The sequence below is a fragment of the Salminus brasiliensis genome, chromosome 11 (assembly GCF_030463535.1).
Source record: "Salminus brasiliensis chromosome 11, fSalBra1.hap2, whole genome shotgun sequence".
NCBI lineage: Eukaryota > Metazoa > Chordata > Actinopteri > Characiformes > Bryconidae > Salminus > Salminus brasiliensis.
This window is the reverse complement of record NC_132888.1, coordinates 5861593-5886003: the sequence shown is the minus strand read 5'-3', so window position 1 is coordinate 5886003 and position 24411 is coordinate 5861593. Positions and strand designations below refer to the sequence as shown.

The following is a 24411-nucleotide window of genomic DNA, read 5'->3' as shown; positions in this document are numbered from 1 at the left end:
TCGGGATTCTAAACTGTCTAGTTCAAGATTTACCATATGTCCAAATGTTTGTGGACATCATTTTAGGTTTCACCTATTGCTGACTCTCTGGAGCAGATAAGCATAAACCTATTGGCACCTATTGGCACCAAAGCCCCCCAACATTGAGCTGTGGTGCAGTGGAAGAACTGGTGCTACATCCAATACTCTTGGGACGAGTTGTGGAGTTGGGGATAATGAGGTGGGGTGGTGATCATCCAACATTCTGACCTCACTAATGCTTTTGTCAGTGAATGCAATCAAATCCTCACAGCAGTTCTCTCTTAAATCTATTAGAAAGTCTTTCTCCCTGGATAGTAGAGACAGTTACTTCAACAAAAGCAGTATCAGCTCTTTTTCAGATTTCAGAAAACACAGAGAATGAGCAGGTGTCCCAATACTTTTGTCCATATAGTGTAGATTGTCTTCAGGTCATTTTGGACCCAGCATGTTAAGACTACACATGGGTTAGGCATAACTGAAATAAACTATGGCTACAAGAGAGGAAAAATATGAGTGTGTGAGAGTGAGAGGGTCTCACTTTTTGGACTTGGTGTTGGAGCGTGGTCTGTACTCATGGGATTCGTCCTCCTCTCCGTTCTGCCTCTTGTACCAGTCAAACAGAGTGCGGAGGATGGAGGGCAGGCAGTACTCAGCCAGGGAACTCATAGTGCTGATCAACTGCAGGACAAAACATACGATCAACAGTACAGTTAAATCACTCTGCCCTGAAAAATGTAGGGAAGAAAACTTTGTTCTTGTTCTTCTACAGCATCGTCTGAAGACCAATCCATGTATCCATTTGTCCTACACTGTACTAGATCATGGACCAAGTGCAAAACCCCACTGTTTCACAGAGGAGTGCTAATGCACCTGTCGGGGGGCAGACAGATCTATAAACATTCTAATAATATAGAAAGTCTGGCTTAGCAGGCCAGTAAATCAGATGCTGCAGGTCCTTCTTTGCCTTATCATCACAGTAAAATGTAGTGTAGAGTATTCACAAGTTCTTTGAGATGGTGTTGGGTCTTCACAATGCCTTGAGATGGTGTTGGGTCTTCACAAATTCTTTGAGAGGGTGTTGATCTTCACAATAGCTTTGAAATGGTGTTGGGTTTTCATAACGCCTTTGAGATGGTACTGAATATTCACAATATTTTTGAGATAGTGTTGGGTCTTCACAATAGCGTTAAAATAGTGCTGATCTCCATAATGTAGAGTCCTCACAATGCCTTTGTAGATGGTGTTGGGTCTTTACATTAGCTTTGAGAGGGTGTTGATCTTCACAACAGCTTTTAGATGGTGTTGAATATTCACAACATCTTTGAGATGGTGTTGGATCTTCACATTAGCTTTGAGATAGTGTTGGGTCTTCACAATATATTTCAGATAGTCCTGGGCCTTCACAATGCCTTTGAGATGGTGTTGGGTCTTTACATTAGCTTTAAGACAGTGTTGGGTCTTCACAATGTATTTGAGATGGTGTTGGAGCTTCATAATAGCTTTAAAATAATGTTGATCTTTATAATGTAGAGTCTTCATAATGCCTTGAGATGGTGTTGGGTCTTCACAAATTCTTTGAGAGGGTGTTGATCTTCACAATAGCTTTGAGATGGTGTTGGGTTTTCATAACGCCTTTGAGATGGTACTGAATATTCACAATATTTTTGAGATAGTGTTGGGTCCTCACAATAGCTTTAAAATAGTGCTGATCTCCACAATGTAGAGTCCTCATGTGTAGATGGTGTTGGGTCTTTACAATGGCTTTGAGATAGTGTTGGGTCTTCACAATGTATTTGAGATGGTGTTGAATATTTGCAATGGCTTTGAGATAGTGTTGGGTCTTCACAATGTATTTGAGATGGTGTTGAATATTTGCAATGGCTTTGAGATAGTGTTGGGTCTTCACAATGTCTTTGAGATGGTGTTGGATCTTCATAATAGCTTTAAAATAATGTTGATCTTCACAACATAGAGTCTTCATAATGCCTTAAGATGGTGTTAGGTCTTCACATATTCTTTGAGATGGTGTTGAAACTTCACAATAGCTTTGAGATAGTGTTGGTCTTCACAATGGCTTTAAGATGATGATAGGCCTTCACAACATCTCTGAAACAGTAGGTGTGAGGGAGAGAGAGGGATCAACTCAGCTGGACACTTACTTGGTCAAACTGTGGGTCCTCCCCTCTCTGTAGAGACTTTGTTAAGGGCTTCTCCTGTGGAAACAACATAGATCTTGTTCAGGCGTTTTCTAGTGAAGTGCTGTAAGACTTTATGTGTTAAGAGAAACTCATAAAGCATTTACATTTCCAGCTCAGCAAACAAGTCTTTCCCTGTTACCTTTACACTCAAATAAACTGCATTATAGGACCCATCCGGGAGGGTGAGAGTTTGTGGTTTACAAGGGCAAATTCTGTGTAAAGCAGATGCTGCTGGTCCGTCTTTACCTTATAATCACAGTAAAAAATGTAATGTCTTCATAATGCCTAGAGATATTGTTAAGGCTTTGTAATGGTGTTGAGATAGTGTTGGGTCTTCACAATGGGTACCAAATAGTGATGAATCTTCACAATGGCTTTGAGAACGTTTTGGGTCTTTACAATGGCTTTAAGAAATTGTAGGGTCTTCATAATGGCATTTAAAAAAAGTTGGGTCTTCACAGAGGTTTAAAGAAAGTGTTACATCTTCACAATGGCTTTAAGAAAGTGCTGGGTCTTCACAATAGCCTATAAGATAGTATTGGGTCTTCACAATGGCAATAAGAAAGTATTGGGTCTTCACAATAGCCTATAAGATAGTATTGGGTCTTTACTATGGTTACTAGATAGTATTGGATCTTCACAATGGTGATGAGAAAGTGCTGGGTCTTCACAATAGCCTATAAGATAGTATTGGGTCTTCACAATGGGTACTAGATAGTATTGGATCTTCACAATAGCTTTAAGAAAGTGCTAGGTCTTCACAATGGTGATAAGAAAGTATTGGGTCTTCACAATAGCCTATTAGATAGAGTTTGGTCTTCAAAAAGTAAGAATGTGTTGGATCTTCACAATGGCTTTGAGAAAATTTTGGGTCTTCACAATGGCTTTGAGGAAGTGTTGGGTCTTCACAATAGCCAATATAATTGTATTGGGTCTTTACTATTGGTACTAGATAGTATTGGATCTTCACAGTGGGTTTGAGAAAGTGCTGGGTCTTCACAATGGCGATAGGAAAGTATTGGGTCTTTACAATAGCCTATAAGATTGTATTGGGTCTTTACTATGGGTACTGGATAGTATTGGATCTTCACAATGGGTTTGAGAAAGTGTTGGGTCTTCACAATAGCCTATAAGATATAATTTGGTCTTCAAAATTTAAGAATGTGTTGAATCTTCACAATGGGTTTGAGAAAGTGCTGAATATTCACAATGGCGGTGAGAATGTTTTGAGTCTTCACAATGGCTTTGAGAAAATCTTGGGTCTTCACAATGGCTTTAAGGACATGTTGGGTCTTTACAATGGCGATGAGAAACTCTTGGGTCTTCACAATAGCCTATGAGATAGTATTGGGCCTTTACTATGGGTACTACATAGTATTGGATCTTTACAAAGGCTTTGAGAAAGTGTTGGATCTTCACAATGGTGACGGGATGGTGTGGGAGTTACTGTTTCACTGAACTATTCCTTTTACAATAAATAATGTGAACATGTGTGTTTAGCAGCACTACACTGGAAACGTTGTCTGAGTAAACAGAAAGTTGACACTAGCTTCTCTTTCACCATCAGGCCGTGTCATGTCCTTGCCGTCTGACTGGCAAACAAGATGACTAAGGTCACAATGTTGGTGTTTCCAGACCTCAATCAAACAGTTTTGTCTGCTTTGACTTTGGTCTGGGCTGTCTAAGAGCAGACGAGTCAACAGCGCTAAATGCGTCTGCGAGACGAGCCAGACAGGACGTGCACTTAGTCTGGTTAATTTAATTCTTGCTCATTCAGCGCACTAAGGAAGTCTTTTCGTTTTTGGCTCATAAATATTTTAGGTTGAGAGCTGAATTGATTTAGGCTACATTTGGAGAAAGTGCATCGTCCTTTTCTGAAGTGAATGCCCTTTTGTGAGAGGTTAATGTAGCTATTGTTCTGCCGGGCCTTTATGACAATCATAAGAAAAACGAGGCCCAGCCGCTACAGCCTTACGTCCCAACCTTCCAGACTCCAGAGACAGCACGTGATTTAGTAAAAAGTGCCAACTACTTTCTCAACATCAATAAAAACTACAGGAAGAGCCGCAGCACTTTAGAGAAAGTAAACACAGCTTTCACTGCACTGCCTGGTTCTACAAGTTCCTCAGCCCATCCCCACTGCTTTTACAGAAGACGTTCAAAAGCTCTGCTGCTTCTCAGCATGCTTGCAGGTGAAGTCTGGAATGCTGTCAATGAGACTTGGAGACTTGGAATGCTATGATCAAGAAAATCAGGGTCATGGCCTCCAGGTCTAATCCTACACCGCGTTTCACGCTGTTTTCATGTTCCGTGTCTTTGTAGCCGTCACTGCTAATCACTTCAAAATGTCTTTGAGCGACTTCTGAAGAGAACAAAAAAACGAAACTGCACCATGTGGAAATGAATACTCTACACTAGTCCCACAAAGAGGATGGCCTGTAGCTGTACACTGTTGAATGAAGGGTTCTCCAAGAGCTCTGTGCAATGTGCAATACTCCACAGCCCCCTCCACATGTGCAATTAAGAGTCATTTGCAATTACCTGTAAATAATATTGTTATTGTTATTTTACTTCTATTATTTATATTGTGTATATATTGGTAATTTATCTACATTATGCATCTGAGTGTCTTGCTGCCCCTTTCCAAAGGTAAAGGTGCATGTATAGTCGCACTGTACAGTCAAAATGTGTCCTCTGCATTTAACCCATCTGTGGGGGTGAACACACACACACACACACACACACAGGTGGGCAGCCAACTCCAGAGCAGAGAGGGTGGCAACAGTGGTAGCTTGCCGAGCCCAGGAATCAAACCCACAACCCTGTTATCGATAACCTGGTGCTCTAACCGCTGAGCCACCACGGATCCCTGCTTATCCTATCTTATCTTATCTTATCTTATCTTATCTTATACACACATCAAAAGCATTTAAAAACTATTTGAAGGCTTAAATGAGTTATATTATTTATTCTATTATTCTAATGAGTTCTATTATTATAATTTATTATTATTTTTTTTTTATTGTACTCTCTGTCCTACCCATCTCTTCTGAGAGTACTTGGGTGAAGTGTACTGTAGTGTTGAGTATTGTCGTCACTACACTGACTTCTGTATTTAGTAGTATCTAAGCTTAGAGGGATCTTTTGAACTCTAGCTGATACAAACTAGCTAAGGCTATTTTCTAAATGAGCAGTGATACACTTTCGTAAGTCACTCTGGATAAGAGTGTCTGCTAAAGGCCTTCATAAATGTAAATGTATTGTAAAGGGTTCTTCATAAAATCTTTCATAAAGTCGTTCTACTTAGCACCAGTAAGGATTCCACAAGTCCAAGCTGTTATTTAAACTTCCACTTGCATGTAACTCGTTAAGTGTCTGAGATAATAACATTTTACATTTACATTTATAGCATTCATAGCATTTAGCTGACACTCTTATCCAGAGCGACTTACAAGGTTACTCGTATTACAGAGGAGGGCCAATGTAGTGTTAGGAGTCTTGCCCAAAGACTCTTATTAGTGTAGCGCAGCATAGTCACCCAGACTGGGAATCGAACCCTTATGATGTGGTAGCTCACTGGCAGATAGTGGTGTCATCTGTTGAGCCACACCAACCACACCAGTGATTTTAGCCTTAGTAAAAAATTAGCCAGTTGGCTAAAAGTTGTCCCTGATAAATAAATGAGCAATAGCTGCAGAGACAGAATTACTGACAACAAACAAAGCTACTAGCTAGGCCGTAAATAGCCTTTTAGTCCGCCTCCGAAATAATGAACGTTGACACCTGAGACTGACTCTGAGATTGACCTGACCTTCTGACCAGATCAGAGTGAATCTTTCATGAATAATAAAGTAACTGTTTAAGGAAAAACACAATTTGCTGTGTACACAACAGAGCGACCTAACATACACTATATGTCCAAATGTTTGTGGACACCCCTTCTAATGAATGCATTTAGCTATTTTAAGTTGCACCCATTGCTGACACAGCTGGGCACTGCTGAAAAGTACTGGCAATAGGACTCTCTGGAGCAGATAAACACAAACCTATTAGCATCCTGCTGCCTAATGCCAGGCGTGGGCTAGAGGGGTATAAAGCCCCCCAGCATTGAGCTGTGGAGCAGTGGAAGAACTGTGTTCTCTGGAATGATGGTTGATGCTCCATCCAATACTTTTTGGCTGAGCTGGGGAGTTGGGGATGATGAGGTGGAGTTGTGATCATCACAAGAGCTTTGAGGTAGTGCTGGGTCTTCACAATAGCTTTGGGATCATGGTAGGACTTCACAGTGTCTCACTGAGATCATTGAGATCACTGTAATGGCCACACTGCCAGTTCTAAAGCTACACTGGGTTTGGGTCAGAGCAGAAAAGGCGAACTCACTTACAGTTCGCGTGACTTTATCCTTAAGCTGAGCAGAACAGGTGGGCAGTGCCCATAGCTGGCGCTTGCTTACCTCGCCGGAACAGCTGCCACAGCCGAGCCAATTCCCTGACCTCCTCTCACCTCAACTCGATTCTGTCAGACATCTGTTTTTGTGCCTTGGCTTTATCTCACATTCCTGGCAGGTCCGTGCTCCATACCTCACTGTAGCCAGCGGTCACTTGAGCGGTCATTTGAGCTGCTGGGTTGGTGGGCCACCATAGTGGAATGGGCTAAGTGTGGTTTGGGCCTACCGAGTGCAGGGGGGGTGGATCTTTACATATCATTGTATCGTTCATAAGTACTTGTGTTTTCAAGATGGCAGCTTTAGAGTACAAGGTAAATACGCTCTTAGCTGTAATGTGGCGGTTGTAAGTAAAGGCCACCACACATTGGACCATGGCATGCAGTGTCCAAAAATGAATTATCATTGTTTTTAATGATTGTTTTCAGAGCACATTATTAATCAGAGCATTAACTGTGTCACATTAAAGCCAAAAGCAGACCACAAACAGCCAGGGAAGATGACACACGGCTTAAATTTTGCACCTTCCATCTAAAATCATCAAGATAAAACACAAATATTATATTTTACCTCTCATATTTCACATATTCATATTTCATATATTTCAGCTCAACATTGGCCATATCATCCAGAGATCACTGGTTCGAATCCCCCGGTGATGCCTTAGCCAAGAGTCGTCAGAAGTCCCAGAGAGCATAGCTGACCTAGCTTTCTTTGGCTGGGTGGGATGGCCCTCCCTCTCCCCCATCATTCAGTGCAATGCTTTCCAGTGTGTGTCCTTTAGCTGATATGAATGATGACCAGTGACCAATGATGCGGCTGGCTGGCTGGTTGGTCTTTTTAGCCCTGCCCATTCACCCTCACCCTAGCACAACATAAGCCAACAACTAAAAGGTCATATTGTCTGATCTACCATATTTGGAATTACTGAGCCCTACCACCTTCTCCTGAAGTAATGCTCAAAATCTCAGTGTTGTGAATTTTCTGAGATGGGCCAACTTCCCCTTGACCCTACGGCCACTGCTACTGCTCTCAGCATGAGGAAATGCAGATGACCTTATTTCCTATTTTGCTCGCCACTACCGGAGGAAGCAGTCACGATGAGAACATGGCTTCAAATAAATTGCTGACTGATATGAGCATAGCATCATCCTGTTTCACTTTCAACAACTTCTAACCACTGGCAGATATTCCCGTTTCTGTGAAAGACTTCATTTCATATAATGTAAATAAGCAACATATGACCAGTGTAGGGCATCCTATTGGCCAAGCAGTGGAATGCAGTGGACATCTGTGCTCATTTGACTTTGCACATTGGCCTTATTGCAGAAAAGCTCTTTGTCAGGCCTCTATATAGACTGTAAACCTATGTAACTTCACCTGAAAAGCCATACCAACTGGTTTCCCAGTGACTGAGAGTTACAGTCTTTGAAGGCTTCTTTTCATCTAAGAGTTTTCTGGTAACTAACATTTAGCCAAGACCAGCACTATGGTCAGAAGCTGATCTCTGATTGAGAGCTAGAGCAGTGGTAGAGCCCTGCTCCTGAAGACCTACCTAGCCATAGGCCAACCCTTTGGATGCAATCCTAACCCAGTCCACCTGATTCACCTAAGGTTGGCTGAATGTAATGTGTTAGATTTGGGATTTGGGAGTTGGGTTTCTTCAGGATGGGATTAGGAGGCCACTGGACAATAAGATGGTTAACCTTCCCCCTCGGCAAGGTGGAGCTACACAGTAAGGTAAGGTTTCTAATATAATGGCCAGTAAGCCCAAGCTATACTCACCAGTGGTTCAGCCATGACTATCCGTATCTTGCGCTCAGAGTGTGTGGTGAAGTTGGCGAAGAGGCTCTTGAGGACGTACTCGCCCGGCCGGCTCTCGGGGTCCACGCTTATGGGCATCATGGCTGGTGGTCCTTTCTCACCCTGGGAGCAGCACACCGGGACCACTGGAGGCTTACTGTATCCAGGAGAGGCTGCCAAAGAGAAGACAAATACATGCTGGTTAAAAGGTGGGTTTGGCCTTCCAGACGTCTTGCATGGGGAACTTGGGGATTTTGGCGAATGGGTGGAGTGCAGCTGATCTCAGTATTCATTTGAGACACGAAAGGAAAAACACACTGCAGTGCCGACGCTCTCGCAGTTCTGCAGTTAGGTCACTGAAGTGATAGAATAAAATGTGCTTCTTAGAAACTATGAGCTCTGAAAATCTGATGCTCAGCCCAGAGTATCAGACATTAGGTCATTTCCGAAGTTCAAAGCAAGTCTCTCGTTCTCTCTCTCTCGCCTCAGTGCATCAGCTGCTCTTATCTCAGCACAGACAAACGGAAGTGAAACACCCAGACTGTTCCCATTCTGCCACTGAAACATGACATCATTACCCTGTAAGGCAAAAAAAGCCCATTCTCTCAAACAGTGAAGACACATTCAGTGTACTAGAGAGACAGAAGAGGAGGACACAGCTTCATTAACTGCGTTAAATGTTGGATACACTGAAAATATTTTGTATAAATACAGCATGTCTTTGTTCTGCACTGTAAACAAGCCAGAGACCACCCTTCTCTATATTTTCAGGCATTAAATACAAGTCATTGGCATTTTTCCAGCGCTGGAAAAGAACAGAGAAAACATCTACACTGTATGTCTAAATGTTTGTGGACACCCCTTCAGCTACTTCAAGCTGCACCCATCCCTGACAAATATGTGCAAATGCCAGGCGTGGGCTAGAGGGGTGTAAAACCTGCCAGCATTGAGCTGTGGAGCAGATGGAATGATGGATGGTGCCGCATCTAATACTTTTGGGAGGAGTTGGGGAGTTGGGGATGGCGAGGTGAGGTGGTGATCATCATCCAACATCCTGACCTCACTAACGCTTTTGTCGCTGAATGCAATCAATCAAATCCTCCAGCAATGCTCCTCCACAATCTAGTGGAAAGCCTTCTTCCCTGGACAGGGAATAATATCCTTGATTCATGAATAGGATGGAAGGAAATCATGAATAAACAGGTGTCCAAATACTTTTGTCCAGAAAGTATATATAACAGGAAATTCCACCGAAACCATAACAACTTAATCCGATATCAGACGTTTATCAGTGTTTAGTGTTTCCATCCTGTTCAGTCTTAGAAGTCTCTGCTTCTCACCATCCCAAACACTCAGTAGTGCTCAGGTCTGGAGTGAGGTCTGGGTTGATGAGTTCAGTGTTCTGAGAACACAGGCAGCTTCTTAGTTTGATATGTCCTGATCTTCTCGGCTAAACGCATGGGGTCGTATCTTGCTGTAGAATTGATTTATTCTAATTCAGATATGTCCAGAGGGGATTGCATGAAATATTAAAATTTGGTAATACTGAACAGCACTCAATCGAAATCCACCTTTCCATGGTGCTGCTCATCCTCAGACTTGCACTGATCCCTCATCATGCTTGAATGATGGCTGAAGGCTTAAAGAGTTTTGCTCAGTGGCTTGTAAACACTGCCTTCTGTTACTTCCAGAGATCTCCGATTTACACTCATAAGTCCACAACCCTGTCCTCCATATCTCAGGCGTTTAGAGCTGATGTTCCTCTGCTGTGTCTGTTTGCTTTCAGACCCACAGCGTTGAGTCTGTGAAGAAAAAGTGGAGCTTGGATTTGGATTCTCTTCAGTTTTGGGTATTGGGACACCTCTACATTTCACCTACAGGAGCTTTTCGGATGTCCCATTCTAAATCCATAGGCATTATTAATATGGAGCTGGTCCTCCTTCACTCTAAGCTCTACCAGCAGCAGCAGGTCTGGAGCTCTGCTGCAGTTATTGAGTCAGTTGGAGGCTTTTCTGCACTCTGCTCTGAGCTCAGCACTCGGCCCTGACCCCGCTCTGTAACTTTACGTGGTCTGACAGACACTCGGTGGACACTGAGCTGCTCTCTGTGAGCTGTTCCTCCTAAACTCTTCCACTGTTCAATAATAACACCACTCACAGCTGATGGAGGAAGATCTAGGAGGGAGGACATTTTACCAGTTGAGTTGACTTGTTGCTCCCATTCATGTGTGGAAAGGCAGACTGCATGGCGAGGGGCTTGATTGTATATACCTGTGGCAATGGGACTGGTTGAAACATCTGAGTTTGATGATTAAGAGGTGTGTCCCAATACTTTTGTCCATACATTGTATCTCCAGAACAAATAAATAAAGAACCTGCACTTAATGGCTGTTTTGATTGAAAACTCCAGTAAAGAGCGGTCTGTGACTGGTCTGTGACTGGTCTAAGTAGGGTGGGCTGGTGCACAATGCAAATGGCAGATTCACTCAGCATCTGCTGTTTAATGTATGACTCTGTGCCTCAAATAGTTCAGCTCATAAATACTGCATCACAGTGACAGCAGCCACAGAAAGGCTTTTGGGGAAGGAACAACACTAATAAATGCTTGCTTTTTATCCGTGGAAGATGACGCAGCAGACCAATAACTAGACACACTCCGAGCATCAGGAATACACACTTAGAGATACACCCTGAGCCATAACTGAATCAGGACACGCATTAGGCTGCACTGCACTAAGGTATTAAAGCAGTATGTAAGATTTGGCTGGATATCAAGTCCTTATAATGTTCCAGCAACATATCCACTCCCTCACACACTCCCTCACACACTCCCTCATACACACACTCTCACACATACAGGGGCTACAGAACCAAAGGCGTATAAAACAGGGCCTGACTGATATATCAGCTGGCCGATAACATTGACGAGCAATCTGTGGGTTTATCGGTATTAGTGAAAATATTACTAATAAAACAAGTCAGCTTTTTTAACTGATGAAAAATGACACAGGTCAGAGTACTTACAGAGAACTTACAGAAACCAAAATAGCAGAGAAATCCAAGCTCCACTGCCAACTCCGCCCCCAGTGCTACAATATTTAAATTAGTTAAGACTGTTTCAGCTGTTTGAGCTTAATTCACTAAACTGATAATAAACTAAAACCATTTCCGACCAGTTTCTGACCATTAACACTCAATCCAGTCCAAGACTAGATTCAATCCGAGTCCAGGAAACCAACCTTTGGTGGGTCCTTAAAGCCTAAACCATCAAATAATCACCATAAAACTTTCATACTTTCAATACTGGACTGTTTATTTTGACCCTCTGACCAATTATTTAAAAACAGAAGTTAAATAAGACTTTGCATATACAGCACATTTACACACACACAGGTCTCAGAACATTATGACCACCCCTGGTTTGGGTTCAGGGTTTCCCAGCTGTCACAGCATCGTCTACTTTCTTACAATGTTGCTGCAATGTTGTCCAAAGGTTGTACTGTTTATGTTTTCTCAACCATGTTGTCACAACCTCATCTTTAGGTGATATGGTGCATTTGGCGTTGCAAACCACGGTCACCTAGTGAACGGAGAATTTGCATAACAGCATAACATAACAGTGGTGCCTCACAGGCCATAGATGCCAGAGTGGAAGAACGACTCCGGCGTGTGGCACAGAGCAATCGTATCAGCTGACCTCAGCTGACCTCTATAATAGAGCACCTGCCCTCCCGTAATACAGTCCATGCCACAATGTCTCGTAGTGTCATCCGAGCCAAAGCTTGTTCCCACTATTAGGTAGGTGGGTCATAATATTCTGATATGACTGCGTATAATGAATTTTGTATCGTATTCGAATCAGGAATTTATTGCTCACAGCTGATTATTTTTAAAACAAACTAAAACATATATATCAAATTTAAATAGTAAACAAGTGTCTACACAATCAAACTGAACTAAAATTACTGCTGTATAAAAAGTCTAATATAATAATAATAATAATAATAATAATAGTCCAATGTTATCAGAATGTTAGAATATTGCTATCAATAACAGAATGTTCATATCTGTCACGTCTCAGTATGAACCCACAGGTATAGATCAGAAGTTTGTTCAGGTAAAATCAACAGTCCACTGCAGGACTGATGATACGCGTTAACCCTCTGTGCTACTTCATCGTTGGATCATTGCTGTGAGGATCTGATTGCATTCATCCCCAACTCCCCAACTCATCCCAAAAATACTGGATGGAGCTCCACCATCCATCATTCCAGAGAACACAGTTCCTCTACTGCTTCACAGCTCAATGCTGGGGGGCTTTATACCCCTCTAGCCCACGACTAGCATTAGGCAGCATGGTGCCAATAGGTTCATGCTTACTACTGTATTGGCAGTACTTCTCTACAGGGACTAGACAAGCTGTGTGTGTGCATTTGCACATCTGCATCAGCAATGGACATATCTAGTGTATCTGGGTAATGCATATGAGTCTATGTTCCAGTCCTACACATTACATTGCATTGTCATGACAAAACCTTGCATCTTCCTCGAAAGTATTTTAATAGAATAATATTTAAATTCCAAGTAATTTGACTATTTCTATTGATCCAATCATCAAGAAAGGTTTCAATATTGCACAGAGAGGCTGGTACCATCAAATTGTGTGTATATATATATATATATATACACACATAGCCAAAGTATCAATGCTGGAGCCATAATGATGGAGTAAACCTCATTATCTCAACACATACCCAGGCCCTTGATGAAGCTGACCACACTCGCCTTGCTCCAGCACACGGCCGTGCCGTCCATGGTCGGGCAGCGGTGTACAGTATCCATGCTTTGCTGCTATTCACACGTCCTTTATTAACCATTCCTACAGTGACCACCGGGTCTACTGCCCACAGACGCGACCTCCATCGCTCTAAGCGCTCAGTGCAGCTCTGCAGTAGTCCACCAAGTCACTGGGAATAATCTGGAATCCACTCCTGCTTGTTTTCGAGCGCTTGGCCCCGCTGAAAGACTCTCTGTGCGAGTGCGATCACTCCCTGGCTTCCAGGAGTGAAGGTCAGGTTGGAATTTTTAGCAGGAGGCCCGGGCAAGTGTGGAGGACTGACATGCTGCAGCGGCATAGCAGCGTGGCTATATTTAACACTGGGTACACACTATACTGACAGATCAACCCAGCCCACCACCTCCCACCAGCAGTGTAAACACCTCCCTATAACACACACACACACACTCACACACACACACACACACACTCACACACACACAGACATTCACACACAGATGCCAGATAAACTATTCAGCCTCTGCCAGCGTACAGAGCAACACCATTACACAATTATATTCTAGGAAATGCTTATGAGAGCAGTACAGTCTTCAACAACGACGCAACACACACTTACTATATGGACAAAAGTATTGGGACACCTACACATTAAACCCATAGGCATTATTAATATAGAGCTGGTCCTCCATTGCTCTAAGCTCTACCAGCAGCAGCAGGTCTGAAGCTCTGCTGCAGTTATTGAGTCAGTTGGAGGCTTTTCTGCACTCTGCTCTGAGCTCAGCACTCGGCCCTGACCCCGCTCTGTAACTTTACGTGGTCTGACAGACACTCGGTGGACACTGAGCTGCTTTCTGTGAGCTGTTCCTCCTAAACTCTTCCACTGTTCAATAATAACACCACTCACAGCTGATGGAGGAAGATCTAGGAGGGACGGACTAAATTTCACCAGCTGACTTGTTGTTGTTGGTGCAGCGGTGTCTCCTATTACATACAGAACCACGCTGGAGTTCAGTGAGCTCTTCAGAACCACTGATTCTTTCACTGATGTGTGTCAGAAAGGCAGAAAGACTGCATGGCTAGAGGCTTGATTTTATACACCTGTGATGGAATTAGTACTGAATCAAACATCGGAATTTAAATGATTAAGAGGTGTATGTCCCAATACTTTTGTCCAGGCAGTGTACCTTCAACACTGGACTGGAGAAAGGTCTATAAAGGCCTATAATATTGCAGCTTTCATGCAAAAATCTTGTATCTCCAATTTGTTTTTTACATTTTGACATAATCTAAATCTAACAATTATTGTTGTTAATTGTTTCCAATGAATGTTTATGATGGACGGACCAATAGAAATGCTCTAAAATGAACTACTTAACTTTAGCTGGGTTTCCATTCAAATGCATCATCACATCACAAATCTCCTGCACAGTTACTAAATTCAGGCTGAAAAAGGCTAATAAGTGGCGTTTCCATCCACTACAGTTCTGCAAAAAACCTTTAGAGGATCAGCACTGAAACAAGCAGTCTATAGAGATTTAACTCTGCTTTTACCACCATTTGCAGTCTTTCTATGGCTGTGTTGTTGCTAGCAGTTCAGAGACGCCGGGCACAGGGCGCAGGGCGCAGGACGAGTAGTGGCCCAACTAATGAGGGCTGAAATCTCAGGGCCACCTCAGTAACGTCCACCATGGATCTGGGAACAGGGAGAGCAGTGCAGAGCCGTTGTTCAGACCAGCTTTGAAAAGCTGTGGGTATAGGGTAAGTTAATGTGTGTAAAATATCCTGCATTTGTGTGTGTATGTGTGTCTGTGTGTGTGTGTGTGGATGACTACACCAGCCTGAGACACCAGCTACATGTGATTCTGCAAACAAGAGGCTGACTCAAACTGAGCATTACATCAGCATTCAGTGAAGAGACTCTTAGAAAGAGCTGCTCCCAGAGGACCACCGAACAGCCTGAGTAACAGCACTGTTTAACACACACACAAAATCACACACACACACACACACACACATACACACAAAATCAAACAAACCATGTTGTGTTATCATAGCTTCCGGCTTCAGGGACCAAAGTGCAGGCATGGGAAAAACATCCTTTAAAAAAACCCTCCTGCACTGTGAACAGGCCTCGTCTAGGACTCTACATCTCGGCAGAATCAACTGGTTAAGATGCAAACAGTCATTTAAAGTGGTTCGAGTGAACAGCTCAACTCTAGAGAATCATACCAATCAAAGTTGTTCATGTTGCTGGTGAACGGACACAGACATCGACAGATTTGAGAGACATTTTTGGCCTCAAGTTTCTTTTTTCAAACCCATCAAGGCATCAAAGAGCCCATTTTCACAATCAGAATTAGCAGAATTAACACTCTAAAGTTTAGCAGACATTGGGATTTGAACTCCATGCCTCCCACACAACTAAATGCTGGTCACTTTCGTTCATACGATGTTGGCATGTGACGTTTGGAAGACGTTCTAACTTAAAAACAACGAAATATCAACATCAGCAGCCGTCACCTTTCTAAGTCAGACTGACGTTGGCAGAAAACATTGTTCTGACATTGAATTTTGCTCACCTGACGTCACAACCTACATTCAACCAGATAACAACGTCTGTGGACATTAGTGACCAGCTGGGTACCTCTCCACTGACCCAGGATGATAGATATAGTCCTCGTAGTCGAAGAACTTTTACTGATTCACTGTAAGTGAAAAAATGCTATTAATTAATTATGATAAAATGATCAAATATTAAAATTACATTTTTGCAGCTCTGAGATTGACCTCTGTGTGTGTGTGTGTGTGTGTGTTGGGTGGGTGAGAACTCACCACAAGAAAACCCGAGATTCTAGAGAACAATTGGCATCTCTGTTAACTCTAACTGCAGATGTCCTTCATCCAGCAGGAGAGCAAGATCACACACACACACACACACACACACACACACACACACACACACATAAACATGAGTCTCTTTTCCACAACATCCACAAGCGTCCATTATGAGCCCGGTAACAGAGTAAGGTGCTAATGAAGAGCTGAGAAGTTGCTGAAAACAGACAAATGAAAGCCCTGAAGATCTCCGGCAGGAAGAAAACACGGCCATTGTTCCACCTTCAGGCCTTCGGGCCTTCAGGCACCAAACCACTGAGCCTGTGGTAAAAACACCCTTCACACACCCACATACAAGCCTATTCCATTTTGGCGTAGACTGTTTTTCACCCATTTGACTTCTTGAACGAGAGAGATAGAGAGAGAGAGAGAGAGAGATTATAGCTCCGTCTAAAATGGAGGGATTAAAGCGTCAGGCTGAAAAATATTGCAAAATGTTTTAGTGGTCTGCCCGATTCAGAGAAAAGCAGCGTGAAACAGGGAGATCATCTGGGGCTACAGAGATACAGCACTCTCCTAAAAGAGCAGCTCTGCAAAAAACCCTAATCCACATCATTTCCCATTTTTACCACAAAAATACTCAATCAGCTGAGAAATGTTGGGTTTCTGAAGTTCCCTTTCTCAGTTTTGGACTGGAGCTACGAAGCTAACATTGCCAACAAGTAATGGAAACTAACACCTACCAGCCACGGCATTAAAACCACCTGCCTCCACAACACCTATCCAATATTAGCCTAAAAAAAAAAATAAACATCAGAGGAAGACTAAAGTCCTCCAGAGAACACCTAGACCAAGACCAGGACATCCGGAACAATGAGCTTTGGACAAATGAGTCCAAAGTTCAATGACTTGGACACAATTTGGTGTAAACAGAGCCGGCCCAAGGCCTACTTAAATTACGCACCCGATTAGAGCCCCACCGCCTCCAGGGGGCCCCCAAGAGCACCATGATACAATTATTATTAATTTATTTTCATAGTTGGCCCACCAATACTAGGTTAATAAATTCCTGCGATTGGCTGCATTTTAGTGAGTTTGCTCCCCCTGTAAAGTTAAAGACAATAAATGTAAGCTAATTACAAAAAATGCTAATGATAGTGGGTGCGTTACACACACAGTGTAGCCAATGGAATGATGAAGCATCTGGCGCTGAGGTGGTGGTGTGGGGGGCCCCAAATGAAATTCTGCTTAGGGCCCCATTAAGGCTTGGGCCGGCCCTGGGCGTAAACCAGACATAGCACTTGAGCACGAGAACCCATATCCACTGTGAAGCATGGAGGTGGCCACACAGCTGAGAGATTTCTGCATGGAGGAGTGGGACACGCTTTCTCCCGGTTGATGTCCGAGACTGGCAGATTGTGACAGGAAATGTCTAACTCAATATATTTTAGCCAAGGGGGGAAATACCAGCTATTAGCAAAGGATCTCTAAACTTAAAATTGCATTTCTATTAATTAGAATTTTTTTTATTAGATTTAATTACCTCAGCTGTATGTGATTAGTCATACTGCCTCTATCTCCTAATAGTGGTTAAATGAGGGGCAAATGTCCAGATGTATAAATATAATAAGCATTTTTACATGGCTGTACAGCCATACAGGGTGTTGCACAGCAAACTAGTCCCCAAAGAACCTTTTTTAGAAGGGATTTCCCACCATGCTACCGTCATCAGCCCTGGATATGAAGCTTGTGTGTGTATAGGCCCTTAAAATGGTTGTTTAAGGGTTATTTCATTAAGGCAACAGTCCTGTACAGACCATAACAACTCAAAGGGCCTAGGAGCTCTTAAGCAGTTCTTCAGAAGCAGAAAATATAAGATATAAGATAGAAATGCTGATACATGCATGTTTCTACACCAGCAGCTCATATGATAACTGCCTCTGATTCTCACGGGTGGTAACAATAAGAGAAGCCAGCTTCACCAGCTGCACCCGAACATCAGGCCTTTTTCAGCTAAAGACTGGAGGCAGGCTGGAACTGTGCAGCAGAGCAGCGCTGCAGAAACAGAGGGACTTGTTCTGTTTCTGGGTCAGCGTCAGACAGCAGCAGGAGAGCGCTCAACAAGTTCCACAGTGCCTACCGAATCCTGATTGGCTGAGGGCTGACCATCCCTTGCAGCCGATTGGAGGAGGGAGAGGCTGGTGAGCAGGCTGATGCATGCTGCTGTCTGGAGCACTCTGTGTCCCTACAGCAGCAGAGAATTACAAAGCAATATCCACAAAACATGTCGGCCACGGATCCGTTCACTGCAGGCGAGTCCAAAACACTGATCATAAAGATATATGCAGATACTAACACCGCTCTTACACACTATATATATATACTTTATTAAAACTAGAGGAGCCTTAAAGGGTTATTTGAAGTAATTTCATAGAGGAACCACCGTTGGTTCCCTGAAGAACGTTCTAAAAAGTTATTGTAGATAGATAGATAGATAGATAGATAGATAGATAGATAGATAGATCGACAAGACACACAGACAGACAGATAGAAAGATGGATGGTTGGATGGATGGACGGACGGACGGATGGCTGGACAGACAGAGAGACAGATAGATAGATGGACAGACAGAAGGCTAGATAGATAGATAGATAGATAGATAGACAGACAGACAGACAGACAGACAGACAGATAGATAGACAGACAGACAGACAGACAGACAGAAAGACAGATAGATAGATAGATAGATAGATAGATAGATAGATAGATAGACAGACAGAGAGACAGACAGACAGACAGACAGACAGGTAGGGAGATGGATGGATGGATGGATGGATGGATAGATAGATAGATGGATAGACAGATATTTATATAGACAGACAGACATAGAGAGAAATATAGTTAGACCGATAGACAGACAGATGTACAGACAGACAGTAAACAGGGTAAAACTCTCTCGTTATGTAACTTCTTTACAAGCTTTTTTTTATCAATCCCCTTTTCCTTCTTGAGACTCTCTGCATATGCTCATTACAGAACTGCTCACCAAAAAGTATGATATAAGCATCCCGTCCCACACAGCAGAGGCTCAGAACGCACAGCAATAAAGCCCAACCGTCTCTAATCCTATTAGCCGAGTCCCTGAATGGAACAGGAGCTATTTAAAAATCTATCCCTGTCCCGCAGAACACAGGAGATACGGAGCGCAGCGGAGCTGGGGGTCAAGAGAGCACAAGACCCCAATGACACTGAAAAAGAAAAAGAAACACACAAAAGACACACAACTCGTCCCACACAGACTGGAGCAGAGTCGGAGGAGCTGGAGCAGCAGGACCCTCTTCAGACTGAGCTGCACTGTTTGGGTTGATGGTGGTCTGCAGTGAGCTCTGTATAGTGCTTTTCTGACCACATATAATATTGATTTAAATATCTGGCTATGACTGAGGGTTAGTGCTGTTTATGTGTCCAATAAGCAGCTTCTGTACATGTTTATAGTTTTTTCAAATACACGCAAAACCCTCATATCTCCAAAAGCTTCACAGGAGTAGAAAAAACTTTACTTTCAGGGGAAGTCACTGTAACAAGATTTTATTCCAAATCATTCTGGAGCTGTCTGTCTGTCTGTCTGTCTGTCTGTCTGTCTATCTCTATCTGTCTGTCTGTCTATCTATATATCTGTCTGTCTGTCTATCTATATATCTGTCTGTCTGTCTGTCTATCTATCTGTCTGTCTGTCTGTCTATCTGTCTTTCTATCTATCTATCTGTCTATCTGTCTATCTGTCTGTCTGTCTGTCTGTCTGTCTGTCTGTTTGTCTATCTGTCTATCTATCTATATATCTGTCTGTCTATCTATCTATCTGTCCATCTGTCTATCTATCTATCAATCTGTCTGTGTATTTGGCTGTCTATCTGTCTGTCTATCTATACAATTATGTATGTTCTTCTGTCTGTTTGTTTGCCTATCTATCTGTCTCTCCATCTGTCTGACAGTCTATGTATGTATGTATGTATGTCTGTCTGTCTATCTATCAATCTTTCTATTTATCTGTCTGTGTATTTGTCTGTCTTTCTATCTGTCAAACAGTATATGTATGTATGTATGTCTATCTGTCTGTCTATCTCTATATATGTTTATCTATCTAATTACCTGTCCAACTGAAAGAAAGTGTATATAAAAGGTTTACTGTATATACAGACAGAGCGATCATTATATATATGAGCTAATATATACGTCATTTATGTAAATGGTCTCATATGTCTAAGCTAACAAGCTTTTAAGACCTAATAAATGGATAGATACCTATTAATGTCATTAGAAATGGGCAGATTATAGCAAATATAGCAACAGAAGGAGCTGCTGAGATCGTATGCGTATCATCGCTGTCACACAACAACCTTGTATCTCCAAACACGGTAACTTTACAAGAGACGGAAAAACCTTTGTAGCTTTCAATGGAAGTCAATGTAAAAAGATTTCATTCCAAGTCGTTTTGGAGCGTTTCTATTGGTCCGTTCTATTGTCAGAAATGAAAAAGGTTTTTGGGTGACAGAGACAACAATATTTAGAGCTTTGACAATTTACAAAACCGTAGAATACTCGTGAAAGCCCCAGGTTTCATGCTTCAAGACATGCTTGAACAGTGTTTACCTACGACAGTCTACCTACGACTGTCCTAATGATCTACATATCTGAGTTTGAGAGCTGTAAAGACTCAGTGCTGTTACTCACTGCCACTCCAGGATTTCAGCAAAGACTTGATGCTGATCTCGAAGAAGCCCGAGTCCTGCTGGCTAGCCATAGCTGCAGGCTGAGGGTCAGTTAGTCCGGCTGGTCAGTGGTCAGTGTTGTTTTGGTCAGGCGAGTGTTTCCCCCTCCTGCCTGCTGCAGGCAGGTGGAGTGTGCCGCTGCCGCTGCTGCTGTCCGACAGTGATGCGAAACAATACTGCTGCTGCCAAGAACACACACACTGCCCCTCCTCCCCTCTCTCTCTCTCTCTCTCTCTCTCTCTCTCTCTGGCTCTCTCTCTCCCTCTCTCGCTCTCTCTGAGGCAGGTTGCTTTCCAGTCCGTGCTGAGAGGCTGCTGGTAGGCCGGCGGGTTAGAGCGGGGAGGAGAAATCCTCTTATCCCAGCGTGGTTAATTATAACCTCTGTTTGCTCGCATCTCCGGCCAGAACGGGACGCTCACTATCAGCCCAGAGCCTGTCTGGACTGACTGGACATGTGTGGCCTGAGTGAATATTTACATGCGGTGGTTATGGATCAGAACCGTGATATAACACTGAATGTTTACACAGGACTGATGCTCTAGTTATAGGGTTGTCCCAGTCCGATCCGAGTCTCTGAAGGCTGAGAATCGGTCAGTGCCAATCCGATCCCAGCACTGAGCTGTGGAGCAGTGGAACTGTGCTCTCTGGACCGATGGTTGGTGCTCCGTCTCCAATACGAGTTGAGGAGTTGGGGATATCCAACCTCTATGGCAGTCCAGTTTCCCAAATCCCAAAAACATGTTACTGCTAAGATCATCTGAACTAAAAGAGAGAGAGAGAGAGAGTGTAGAGTGTGATGCTCGCTCTTCCATTTAAGATTCATCTTTGGACTTCAGGGCTCCGAGAGTGGCGTTGCCACTATGACCCACTATGAGAATCGCTGGTTCGTATCCCAGAGAGTGTTGAGTGTGACGCATGCCATCAGCCATCGGCAAACAGAGCCTGAGAGAGCACAATTGGCCTAGCTCTTTCATCACGTCACTCACATCACTGGTGTCGGCACGGGTGTCCGTCAGCCGATTTATCAGAGACGGGTACACAGCCTCTTCATCTGACCATGTTGGTTGCCTAGTGACGTTGCAAAAAGGCAGTGTCTGGTTTAGGGCTGCAACAACGAATCGATAAAATTGGTAATAACCGATTATTAAAAGTGTTGGCAATGAATTTCACTATCGATTTGTTGTGTTGCACGGTTTATGTGTTACTTGCCTTGTCATATCCGTGGTGCTTCATCTACGCTGGAAAAAAGAACTAAATAAGAGCGAGTTGAACGAAGTGAGCTGGAGCGGAGGCGTGATCTTAAAAATAAGTTTAACATCAAGGAGTAAATATATATTTTAAAAAATGAAACATGACCGACGCAGAAAAGAGGGTTCGGCTTAAATCACTACAGTATCCCGGATTTGTTCCGCTTTGAAGTGAGGAAACGTAACGGTGCGATAACATTATGCTGTTTTTGGCTTGTTAACTGGGCAGTGAGAGACTATGTGTGTGTGTATGTGTGTGTGTGTATGTGTGTTACTTTTATATCAGTTTAATTCGCTTAAGCAGTGTTTAAATGTGCTTTATAAAAACATGTGACTTGTACACAATGGTGGCCATTAATGATTAAGCTTCAAGTTTTAAGTGTAAGTAAAGACACTACATACAAACTAAAGGCAATTCATCCTGCCGCACTCCTCACTCCCATACAGTGCAGTGTTTGCATCAGCAATATTTTTTATTTATTTATTTTATTTATTTTTTTAATTTATAAATAAATTAGATTGAATTTTATTTAATTTAATAATGTTATCTATTATTATTTAATTATTGTCCGCACTTATTTGCTCTGTTATTCAATGTTCTATTTTTCAATAAAGACATGGAAATGTATTTTTAATCCGATTCATCGATCAATCGGAAAAATAATTGTCAGATTAATCGATTATTAAAATAATCATTAGTTTCAGCCCTAGTCTGGTTGTGCAGGGGTCAGTCCGTACCCTCCTAATGCCGTGAGCAATATGGATTGGAGAGTGAGTTAGAAAAAAAGTAAATAAATAAATAAATAAATAAATAAATAAATAATTGCATTCCCAAGCCAGTCCAAGCCGTGATCTTTGTTAGATGTGATACACCTCATTGACTTGACTTGTAACTTAATCACTCATGTTTAGCAGGCAAAAGATTCTCCACTAGGGGGTGCTATTAGTATTCCTATGCTATTAGTTGTCCATGTAATTCCATGGGTTTATTTTTATTCTGACTGGTACAGTGGGAATGCACTCATATGGGAATGTCTGATATTTTTTTGGGAAGGAACAGCAAAACCATGAAGCAGGACTGATCTGGAGCCTGTCGAAGAACAACATGCTCTAACAAGACCATCAAGTTTCAATGAACTGAACTGAAGAATTAGATCCACAGCAGCAGCTTCAGCTGTGAACTTCCATGACCTTCTGTTTTGCGTGCAGTCAGCAATATGAGCCTCATTCCTGATGCTTCTGAGAGCAATCAGCTGACTGTCTGTCCTCAAGAATCCCAAATATTTACCGCATGCAGGGTTGCCATGGATACAGCATGCCTGTGCCATCCATCGCCATGGTAAAACTCAATATCACAAAAAGGGAACAAGGCTGTAAACTCAAACGTCAATCAATCAGCAAGAGCTCCTGAAAGAAACGTCCGGCTGCGAAGAGAACACCAGTGACAGCACTTCTGCTCGCTGTGTTCTTCGTTTAGTGCTGACTGTCCAAAAATAAAGGACAGCAGTCTCTCAGTCTGGACCCCGAGAGATATAACCAATCAATGCTGCCCAATCAGTGATAAGTGTGTCTAGTCTCCTCAGTCCTAAGCTCTGTTATTAGAATTTTTTATTATTTTGATTTATTTCTCCATGCTGTTTGTAACAATCAGCACCTGCTAGCTATGGAAAATTGCAGAACCATGTAAGACCTCAAACAAGGAATAGTTTCTGAACAGAGAACTGCTATGCACATGTTTTTCTATTGCAATACTTAATTAATATTGCAACTAATAAACAACAACTTAAAAAAAATCAGACCCACCAAAGTTCTGTGGTCTATTTTGTGATTGTTTTGGACTGAGATGCTTGATATTCGGCGTCCCAAAATTAATTTCCCAAATACAATTTTAATAACTGGCTTTAAATGTAGATTAGTCTGTCCCCAGGACTCAACTCAGACTCATAAACCACAGCCTCAAAGCTCAAAACTCAGACTCATACACCACAGCCTCAAAGCTCAAAACTCAGACTCATACACCACAGCCTCAAAGCTCAAAACTCAGATTCATACACCACAACCTCAAAACTCAGACTCATACACCACAGCCTCAAAGCTCAAAACTCAGACTCATACACCACAGCCTCAAAGCTCAAAACTCAGACTCATACACCACAGCCTCAAAGCTCAAAACTCAGACTCATACACCACAGCCTCAAAGCTCAAAACTCAGATTCATACACCACAACCTCAAAACTCAGACTCATACACCACAGCCTCAAAGCTCAAAACTCAGACTCATACACCACAGCCTTAAA

General features: G+C 42.6%; 1 protein-coding gene across 7 annotated transcripts in view; it reads right to left on the bottom strand.

Annotated features, from left to right (window-relative positions):
* Positions 1-24411, bottom strand: part of frya (furry homolog a (Drosophila)) — a 143235-nt gene that overhangs the window by 92890 nt on the left and 25934 nt on the right. For 4 of the 7 annotated variants that reach the window (XR_011980601.1, XM_072691491.1, XM_072691488.1 and 1 more), the window contains exons 2-4: positions 8449-8639; positions 2181-2234; positions 560-699 (exon numbers count right to left, since the gene is read on the bottom strand). Coding sequence is in view for 6 of the 7 variants with exons in the window: in XM_072691488.1 (XP_072547589.1) it covers positions 560-699; positions 2181-2234; positions 8449-8639 (385 nt within the window). In the remaining variant the exon portion in view is untranslated. Of the gene's footprint in view, positions 1-559; positions 700-2180; positions 2235-8448; positions 8640-14814; positions 14882-20829; positions 20946-24411 lie in introns of those variants that run through there. The other 3 variants (XM_072691490.1, XM_072691493.1, XM_072691492.1) reach the window with 2 other exon arrangements.